Consider the following 10,173-nt stretch of genomic DNA (forward strand, 5'->3'; position numbering starts at 1 on the left):
AAGGCAAACATGGAAACTGTCACTATTTTAGTTCATTTATCCATTTCCCATTTATTGAGATCTACTAAGTGTCAGGCACTGTGTTAATTTTCATTGTTTAAAGAAAAGATATGAATAAGTTAGTGTGACGAGGAAAATTTCCCCTAGCTTTATTGTTTGGATAAGGGACAATGGGTCTTCTTCGACAGCTATGCAAAAGATAGAGAAGTATTCTTTAAATGGTCTTGGTCCTCGTAAGAGTGTATACATGTGTGTGCCCATGTGCATGTACTATACGTGTGCTGTGCGTGTACACACACACACACACACACACACACACACACGCCTGCTGGGATAGATAGGTGTCTCACTTCCCTTGTCCATCAAGGGACATTCTTAAATCCTAGGGATTTGGAAATAGCTTGAGGAGAGGGAAGGGAATAAAGAGACTTTGGAGACATGTGAAAGGAGGGCAGGGCTGTAGATGTGTGTTTCTCCCTTTCCAGCTTTTCCAGACACTCACTGCCTAGCCTCACTTTTTTCCTTTTCGGCTGTGCCGCGCAGCTTGCAAGATTACGGAATCTTAGTTCCCCAACCAGGAATCAAACCCCAGCCCATGGCAATGAAAGAGCCGAGTCCTAACCACTGGACCACCAGGGAATTCCCCCTTCCTTTCATTTTTTTTTTTTTTCTCTTCTTTCTTTTTACCTCTTTTTCTTTCTTTACAATTTTCCTTCTTTTTTTTTTTAGGTACTGACAATAGTTTAATTTATTGTACTTAACTAAAAAGCTCAGAAAAGAATTAAGAAGAGATCATTAAAGCTGATCATTTAAAATCCCACCACTGAGGTGGATGGACCTCGAGTCTGTCATACAGAGTGAAGTAAGTCAGAAAGAGAAAAACAAATACCGTATGCTAACACATATATATGGAATCTTAAAAAAAAAAAAAAAAAAGGTCATGAAGAACCTAAGGGCAAGATGGGAATAAAGAGGCAGACCTACTAGAGAATGGACTTGAGGACACAGGGAGGGGGAAGGGTAAGCTGGGACAAAGTGAGAGAGTGGTAGTGTATATATAGACATATATACACTACCAAATGTAAAATTGATAGCTAGTGGGAAGCAGCCGCATAGCACAGGGAGATCAGCTCGGTGCTTTGTGACCAGCTAGAAGGGTGGGATAGGGAAAGTGGGAGGGAGGGAGACGCAAGAGGGAAGAGATATGGGGATATAGGTATAAGTATAACTGATTCACTTTGTTATAAAGCAGAAACTAACCATTGTAAAGCAATTATACTCCAATAAAAACATTAAAAAATAAAATAAAATAAAATCCCACCACTTAGTGAGAACAACCATTAACATTTTACTAAACATCCTAAAAGTTTGTGTTTCTGCATATACACACACACACAAACATACACACAGATTCAGTATATATCTATAGTGACTGTTTACTGCCAGGTGCAGGGAATCTAGCAGTGAACAAGATAGGCCTTTTATTGACAGGATACAAAATAAATAACAAAAAATTATCAGGTGGGGACAAATGTCGTGGAGAAATCCATCAGGGGTATGTGATGAAGGGTGACTGTGGGGCAGGCTGAGATGAATTCATCAGGAAGAGGTGGCTGTTAAACTGAGATCTGAATGACAGGAAGAGGACAGTTATTTAAAGGCCTCTCTCTCCTTACAAAAATGGGACCACATTATATTGTTTTCAACCCGCTATTTTCACTTTGTCATGGTCATTTTTAATATAGATTAGTGTATCATTTTTAAATTTTTATTATTATTTTTTTTTGCGGTACGCGGGCCTCTCACTGTTGTGGCTTCTCCCGTTGCAGAGCACAGGCTCCGGACGCGCAGGCTCAGCGGCCATGGCTCACGGGCCCAGCCGCTCCGCGGCATGTGGGATCCTCCCGGACCGGGGCACGAACCTGCGTCCCCTGCATCGGCAGGCAGACTCTCAACCACTGCGCCACCAGGGAAGCCCTATGTATCATTTTTAGTGGTCCATAATAGCCCAAAGAATATTGCTTTGTCTCAATTTACTTAATCTCCTACTAATGCATGCGAAGTTTTATTATTATAAACAATGTCATGATAAGTATCCTTGCGTCAGGTCTTTTCCCAATTACCTCCTCAGGGCAAATTTCTGGAAATGTGGTGGTTGGGACTAAGAGCTCACTGCCTTCCACAGTTTGAGCCACAGCCAAGTAGCTCTGCAAAAAGACTCCACTAACATATATGTCTACAACGGTGTGAGAAAGTGCACATTTCCCCATGTTTTTATCATGGTTGGTATTTTCCATTTTTATAATCTTTGCTGGTATAAGAGATGCAATATCCCACTACAGTTTTGACTTGAATTTCTTTGGTCAAGAGTGAAGTCAAGTATGTTTTTATGTGTTTATTGATTATTTACATCTTTGTGTGAAGTACTCTTCATAGTTTTAACTAATTTTCTATGGAAAATATATTGTGTTGCAAATATGTTCTCTCATCTTGTCATTTGTTTTTCAATCTTGTTTATGGTTGTTCTTTTTCTCTATTTCTCTAACATTCAAAAGCTTAAATGGAGTCAGATGAATCAATCTTTTTCTTTAAGCTCTATCTCTAAAAAGATGTTCTCCACTCAACCCAAGACGCAATATTACTACTACTACTAATAATAATACAGGTACTCTTCGAGTATTTTTATTTAATATTTGACTACTGTCACATACTAATTACTATTTTCTAGTTATGCAGATAACTTACTAATACATTTTTATCGTAAAAAAGTTAAACACCACAGATAAGGCAAAAGTTCCCTAGACAACATCAATCCCAGTTCCTTCCCAGAAGTCACTTAAGAGTAATGTGTGTCTTTCTTCAGCTTCTATTTTTCATACACACACACACACACACACACAAATTATAGTTTGATTTGTTTTGCTTTTGCATAAATGATATTGTACTGTGTGTGTTGTTATGCAACTTCTAATGATACTACATGTTTTGGAGATCTTTCATGTCAGTATAATACATAATACAGTCCAATCCACTCTTTTAAACTGAATACTGTAGTATTTAGTAATTTGAATGTATCAAAGTTTTTAAAATTTCTAAACTATTGGTGGATATTTAGGTTGACTTCAATTTATCTTTCTCTAAACAATAATACAATAAAAAATCTTTATCATGCCTCTTTATATGTTTAAGTATTTCTCTAGGGTCAATATTAGAAACTGGAATTCCAGAGTAGAAAAGTATGTGCACTTAGATTTCTAATAGACACTTCCAAATTGTTCTCTCTTCTAACACTTTTATAGTTTTTTTTCTTTAAGTCTTTTTAATCAATTTGGAACTTATTTGGGGGTAAAGAATCAGGAAGTATTGACATTTTTTCTTCATATAAATGACTATCCAATTGTTCCAAAACCATTTCCTGACTAATCCATCTTTTCCCAGTGGATTTGAAATGGTGCCTTTATCATATATTAAATTCCCACGTATGCTTGAGTTTAGTTTTGGATTATCTATTCTGTTCTACTGGTATGTCTATTCCTGTATCAGTGCCTTATGTTTTAGCTACCTTAGCTCTATAGGGCAAGCCTTCCATCATTACTCTTCTTATGTTTTTCTTCATATTCTGTGTTTTTCTGGGATAATATGTAAATTATTTTTTAAAAGGAGTAAAATGTAGAAAGGTTATAAAGAAATACGTCTTTCCCTGTTTACATTGTTCAACACCCCTCCATCCTTTTAGGTTGTCATATATAAAAATGCACACAGAGAGACTAATTTTATATTTTATGGGCTTGAAGCTAAATGTCAGTCACAGGACACGATGATCAAGGGGTATAAAGTAATGGGGGTGGGGGGGAAGTCGTAAAAGGGGAGTAACTACGGTGCGCAGTATTGCCAAGTAGAAAGAGAACTTGGGAGCAGCTAATTGCTAAATAAATAGAACCCAGGGGAAAAGAAACCCCCTGAAGGCCCAAACTGGATAGGGAGAATTTTAAGCCAGAAACTAAGAGGTTAAATCTGAATGCCCAGGAAAAAAAGGAAGGTTGAGTGCTGGAGTAAAACGTCGGGTCAGCCAGCCTGCGAGTGAAAAAGAGAGACTGCTTCTGAAAATCTCATCAGTGTATTAAACTCAGGTCAAAGGAACTTGAATCCTGAGACTGTGCTCTGCAGTTTTTCTATCTTATACCCAATCTTTCATCTCACTGAACTAAAACTATTTTTCTATCCCTCAATTACACACCTAACGTGTGTGGCTATAGATGACCTTCTTGTTGGATGTCTGGCAAGGTGCTGAGAGGAAAGGGAATGGTCTTAATAAAGGTCTTTAAAGTGTTAACTCCTGCTGTCTTGAGGCCACTCATGGTAAGTGTTGTTTACGATGTATGAAGGGGTCAGGAGTAGCACCTAAAGTGGGGCACATTAAGAAGGTCAGGCCCCCAAACCTGGCTGCCAGATGTCCCTGGTCACGGTGGCATGGTCGGAGGGACTGCTTTGGCAGCCCCTGTAGTAGAAATCTTCTGGAGATGCCCATCTGAGTGCCTGAGGCAGAGTCCCAGTGGGTAGAGGCCACAGGATGTCCCCTTGGATACTGCCAGATTCTCTGGTTGCTGGGCACCGTGCCTGGCAGGCAAAGCAGTTACCATGACAACCACTCCCCCACACACACACGTCTGCGATTTTTGGTATATCTCCTTTCCCATTAAGTGCCAACGTATTCCAGGGTTCCAGAGACAGGCAAACATAGCTCTCAGGACAGAATGTCCTCTGCTCCAGGAAGTGGGGGAGGGAAGGAAAGTGGAGATGTGTATATGTTATGATTGAATGAAACTTCATCAGTATAAATGCATATGTACGTGCTTATGTGTTAAAATGTGTTGTATATCAATGTATGTACCATGCAAATGGTCAGATCACCATTTATCTGCCCATTTGCTTCCCTGCTTCCCTCCCCTCTCTGCTGTCCCTGTGTTGGGAGAGTCACTTCTGCCCTTTGCTGAGGGGAAATGCTGAGTCATATGGCTCCAGCTGGGTTTCTGTCTCCTATCCTCCATCTCCATTCTTTCCTCAGTGCATCCCTCCCTCATCCCTGCTGGACCCTCTCTAAAGCTCTGGGCCCTCTTCACCACCTCCCTCCTAGGCCTGGACTCACTTTCCCAGAGGTTCACTTCTGGACAATAAAGAGAAGGCACTGCACTCTGTTTTTGCATTTACTCCCTTCGCACTTTGCCTTCTCAGAAGACTGTTCTGAGTCCTCCTCCTTATGACTGCCTTCTCCCTGATAAAACAGGAGTCTGACCAAGTTTGACCCAGGAGGCTAATTCTTCCATGTATTCATGCTGATCCTCCTCCAGTCCCTCACCCCCTAATCGGATTACGGCAGTGTTTCATGCCTTGGGCCATGGCAAGGAAAGTGCGATTTAATTTGACATCACGCACTGAGGCTTTTTTCTCATTCTAGCTCTCCAAGTGCCAGAGCACAGGTTCTTGGAGGCGCGCGCGCGCGCGTGTGTGTGTGTGTGTGTGTGTGTGTGTGTGCGTGCGCGAGAGCAGTAGCAGGAGAGTGTTGAGTATATGCATTCAGGGGCAGAATCTAGAGGCCCCTCCCTCCAAGGGCAGGATGTTTGGGGGTCTCTGTAGGTTCTCGGGTTTCTTTCCCATCCCCATTAGGCTCTTCTAACACAGAAATCCCAATCAAATAGCCTCGCTAACTAGTTCCAAATAAGGCGGACCAGGATTGCTCTCCTCCCCAACCGGCCCGCCAGAGGTGAGAGAGTGGAAAGGGGGCCCCGCCCGCTCAGTCTGGTTACTATGGCGACAGCCTCGGGGTGACCCGAGTGCTCCGCCCTCTCTCCTCCCAAACCTAGAAAGATGACGGCACCGCGCTGACTGCGCCAAATTCCAGCCAATGGGCGGCTGCTCCCGCCTTCCCTTCCTCCAGCTCTCCCCACCTCCCCCCGGGAACTCGATTCACAAATCTGGACTGGGGATTTCCGGCTCCAGGCCGGGGCGGGGGGGGGGGGGGGGGGCGGGGAAAGGGCGCTGGGCCGAGGCCGGGGGAAAGTCGAGGTCTGTCCTCCTAGGAGGGCAAGTAGAAGCCGGCATTCCTGGGTTCTTGGCCCAGAGTCCCGTAACCTGCCACCAGAAATGGATCACACCCTACTCCCAAATTATCCGGAAAACCTAACTGAGGCCGAGTCTGCAAATCCTCCTGCCCCTGCAAGCCCTCACCCAGCCCGAGCACGCCCGTCAGTACCACGGACAGCGAACCAGGACCATTTCTTGGCGGGTCGCGCCCGCTTCTCTCTCCGAATCCTTGAGGTCTCCATGGAGACCAGGGTCAGAGACGCCAGCGCTCCAATGGAGCCAGGCCTCCTTGGGCCAATGAAATAGTGAATGGGGCGCTTAGCTATGTGGTTAAGAAGGCAATGGGGACCAAAGAGGAATTTCAGGCCAAATAGCTTATTTTTCTTCTTTCATCCCCAAAGAATGGCTCCTGTCTTCCAGGCTGCCTGTGTACTAGCCTCCCTGGGGATAAAGGGCCAGGGCTGAATCTCAAACAGGGTTGGACCTCCCAAAGCTGCCCTGGGTGGGCGTGTGACTGAAACAGCTTTGAAGCAGCCCTATGGGTGGGCGGAAGCGTATGGGGCTAAGTGTGACATTCAGGCCCCACCTGAGAGTGGTGAAGACAGACTTAGGCCTGACTGGACTCTTGACAGGATGAATGGCAGGGAGAGATGGAGAAGGAAGAGAAAAGCAGCAACAACAAGTAGCTGGTGCTGCCTCAATGAGCCACTCTGTAAAAGGGGAACAACTTCTGACGTCCTCATCACTTATTCTCTAAATGGCCTGGGTATTAATGAGTAGGTAGGTCGGAAAAGATGAAGGCGGGGGTGGGGGGGGCAGGGGAGCAGGAATTCGGCTTCACCACCAGGCCCCATTCTGTGGCTCCCTCACTTTACTCTCTGTAAAATGGAAGCCATTGGGGGGAGGGGGAAGGAAGACAGTAGCAGTTCTCAGGGACTCGACCTTCCGCACTAGACCCATGGGGGCCCTCCTGCCCTGCCTGTGACAGTTCCACTCCCGCTCCCTCCCTCCCAGGGCCCAAAAAAAGGCTGGCGCAAAAACATCTGCAGGCGCTTCCAGCGCTTTATAGTTCTCTCCCGAACAGAAGGACAGACAGACAATGCGGCCCGCACCGTCGGCCCGCATCATTGGCACCTTGGACACGGCACCAGGCCCAACCCAGTCCCTGGTACCCTCCCGGGAGAATTCTGGTCCGGCCTCAGATCAGCACCTCAGACAGCTCCCGGCCCAACCCGCCCCTCCCCCCTCCCTCCAGAAACAATCAAATAAATTAAAAGGAGTGGGGGTGGAGGGGGAAACAAAAACACCTAAGGATAAGGAAGAGGGGTGCCCCTCCCTCAGAGTAAGAAGAGTTTTCTGTCTCCTCCCACCCTTCGGCTGAGGCGCCGCCGCCGCCGCCGCCAGGGTGACCTCCTAGGTTCATTTTTTCCCCAAACCTCAGTCTCCTGAAGCTGGCATCCCCCTCCCACTATCTCCCGGCATGCAACACGTTGGAAAAGGTAGGGAGAGGTGGTTGGGGGTGGGGCGAAGGACCATCCTGGTGGTTGTCTGGGCTCCTGGGGCTGCAGTGTCTCGCAGTACCTCAGCCGATCCAAATTAAGAACTAATATTCCCTTTGGCCTGGGGAAGAGAGTACAGGGGCTCAGTTGGGGGAAGAAATGCAAGCTAACACAGGCGGAGGGGGGAAGGCAGACAGGAGGGAAGATGGTGACACATGCCAGGAGCGAGGAAAAAGAAAAGAAGGGGAGATGGGGACACAGGTGCAGAAAGATAAACGGGGCAATGAGAGATAGGTAGGGGGTAAGATGGAGACGGAAATACACACCCAAAGAATGGAAAATGGAAAGGCAAGGAGGAAGTTGGGAAGGCAGAAGATGAAGGAAGGAGGGAAGGTGAAAATACAGGAAGGAGATGAAGAAATGGACAAATCCGAGGGAGATGAACTTACAGACACAGAGAAGGGAAGGCGGAGACCCGGGTAGAATTGGAGAGATGGGGGCGCAGACAGATAGAAAGGGTGAGGTTGGGGGTTCCCCTCCCGCGCTCATCCCCCACCCCCACCCTGCGCCCAGCAAATCCAGACGCCGCGGCCTCTGGCATCCTGGCCTCCACCTTCCCCTGCGGGACAGGGGCGGCTCCTCCTCCGGCCACGGCGCGGAGCGGCGGTAACAGCGGCGGCGTCTTGATGGTCCCAGGGGCTCCGAGTGTGTGTCAGGGGTTGGGGCGGGGGGTGGGCGCGGCCCTTGGGTATCCCTAGCGGTCCAGGTTCATAGTCCAGTGCTTGGCTCCAGTCGCGCAGCTGTCCCTGGCGGCCGAGGAGGAGGAGGCCGCGGGCGCTCCCCCGCTGGGAGGACCCCCGGCGCCGGCAGCGGCCTCGCCCTCGTTCTTGAGGTCTTGGAAGACCTGCGTGAAGAAGTGGGGGTCGGCGTTGAGCCGCAGCATCTGCGGACTGAGCCGCTGGATGAGGCGCAGGCAGCGTTGCCAGAAGCGCTCCTTGTCGGGCTCCACGAGGAAGGGCTTGAGCGGGTAGGAGATCTCATTGCCCATGTAGGAGTAGGCGAGGTAGAGGCAGGTGAGGAAGGCAGCCTGCAGCTCGGCGGCCGACGCCAGCTCATCCCCGCGCAGCGACTCGCGGCACAGCAGGTACACGAACACCAGGTTGGCGGGCGTAATGAAGGCCTGGTCTTGCCAGCCCTGCAGCAGCAGCGAGCGGTCCACTCCGCGGAACCAGCCCACCAGCTCGCCTGGGCTTAGCTCCTTGAGACGGTAGCAGCGTCGGCACACGAAGTCGCCCAGGCAGCGCAGCAGCTCTCCCGTAGACGCCTGCACGATGACCCGCCGCGGCGAGCCGCCAGGTACCGGCGGCGCCGCCTGCGGGGCTGGGGGCGGCGGCGGCGGCGGTTTCCCTCCACCGGAGCCTGGAGGTGGGGCGACGGCGCTGCCCCCCGACGGCGGCTCGCAGGTGGCGGCGGCCGCGGGCACGGTGGGCACGGGCACCGCCAGGGGCTTGGCGGCGCCGCCGCCGTCGGGGGGGTCCCGACCCTTGCGGAGAAGGTTCTCGCGGTTGCGTTGCTGGACCAGGGAGTCCGCGCCGGTGGACGCCGGCTTGGGCGTCACCTTCTTGCTGCCTTTCTTCTTCTTGGCAGACGCGGCCACAAGCCGCTTCCAGGTGAGCGCCGAGATGAGCACGGACGGCCGCTTGAGCCGGCTCTCGCCTTTACCGCCCTTGCCTACTGGCGGCGCCCCGTATCCCCCCAGCGCCTCGTCTCCCGAGGGCGGCGCCTTCTTCTTCTCCTCGGGCAGCCCGCCGGGCCTCCGGCCCTTGGCCGAGGAGGCGGGGGAAAGAGACAGCACCGTGCCCATCCTGCAGAGCGGGGCCGGCGCCCGGGCCCCGGCGGGAACCGCGGGCGGCGCCGCTGCCCGCTGCTGCAGCCCCCGGGGACCCGGAGGTGGGGGCCCAGCCCCGGCCCGGGCGCGGGAACGGGCAGTAGAAGGTGGCTGCTCGGCTGCTCGGCGCCGGCTGCTGAGAGTCTCAGCTGCGCCAGCTGCAGCGTCAGCCCCACCCCTTGGGCCCCGTCTTCGCCGCGCCGCGCCCCGCCTCACGCAGCCAATCCTCGCCTGAGCTGCCCTCCTAACCGGCAGCTCCGCTGCCCAATAGAATCTCGCATGCCAATCTCAAGTCCCGCCCATCCCCCAACTCTGTCTCTGGTCCTTTCCCTTCACGGGAAAGGGGTAAGGAGGAGGAGGTGGCTGGTTCGAGGGCCTCCTCAGGGTCAGAGCCGGTGGGTGGGGTGGGCGGGGTGGACGGGGGGGCTGCTCCCACCTAGCCCTCCAGGTCCTAGGGCCCCGAGTCAACTTGTTTTGATGCACTGGATCGCGATAGCAGAGATGCCATGGGAACAGCCTCTCCCCCCTTTTGATTATGTGTTGGGGGGCAGCGTGAGGAGTGAATGCCTTCATCAAGGGGCCCTGGCCCCAGCTGGGTCGCACTGCACCGGCTCGTCCAATCTAGCAGTCGGTTGATTCCCTCTTAGCTCTCCTCCCCTCCATTCCCCCTACAAGGCCGCCTGGGAGGGCTGCAGAAGGCACATT

The 10,173-nt window shown here is 50.8% G+C and overlaps 1 protein-coding gene across 1 annotated transcript; it reads right to left on the minus strand.

The window, feature by feature from the left end:
• Nucleotides 1–7,119: 7,119 nt before the first annotated feature.
• CDK5R2 (cyclin dependent kinase 5 regulatory subunit 2) lies at nucleotides 7,120–9,626 on the minus strand. The gene has a single exon (XM_067740537.1). The coding sequence runs from the start codon at nucleotides 9,442–9,444 to the stop codon at nucleotides 8,335–8,337; it is 1,110 nt and encodes a 369-aa protein (XP_067596638.1). The 5' UTR covers nucleotides 9,445–9,626; the 3' UTR covers nucleotides 7,120–8,334.
• Nucleotides 9,627–10,173: the final 547 nt, after the last annotated feature.

This window comes from Pseudorca crassidens, chromosome 6, assembly GCF_039906515.1.
Source record: "Pseudorca crassidens isolate mPseCra1 chromosome 6, mPseCra1.hap1, whole genome shotgun sequence".
Classification (NCBI taxonomy): domain Eukaryota; kingdom Metazoa; phylum Chordata; class Mammalia; order Artiodactyla; family Delphinidae; genus Pseudorca; species Pseudorca crassidens.

Coding starts and splice junctions, on each gene's coding strand:
- CDK5R2 (XM_067740537.1), bottom strand. CDS start 9,444: ATGGGCACGGTGCTGTCTCTTTCCCCCGCCTCCTCGGCCAAGGGCCGG.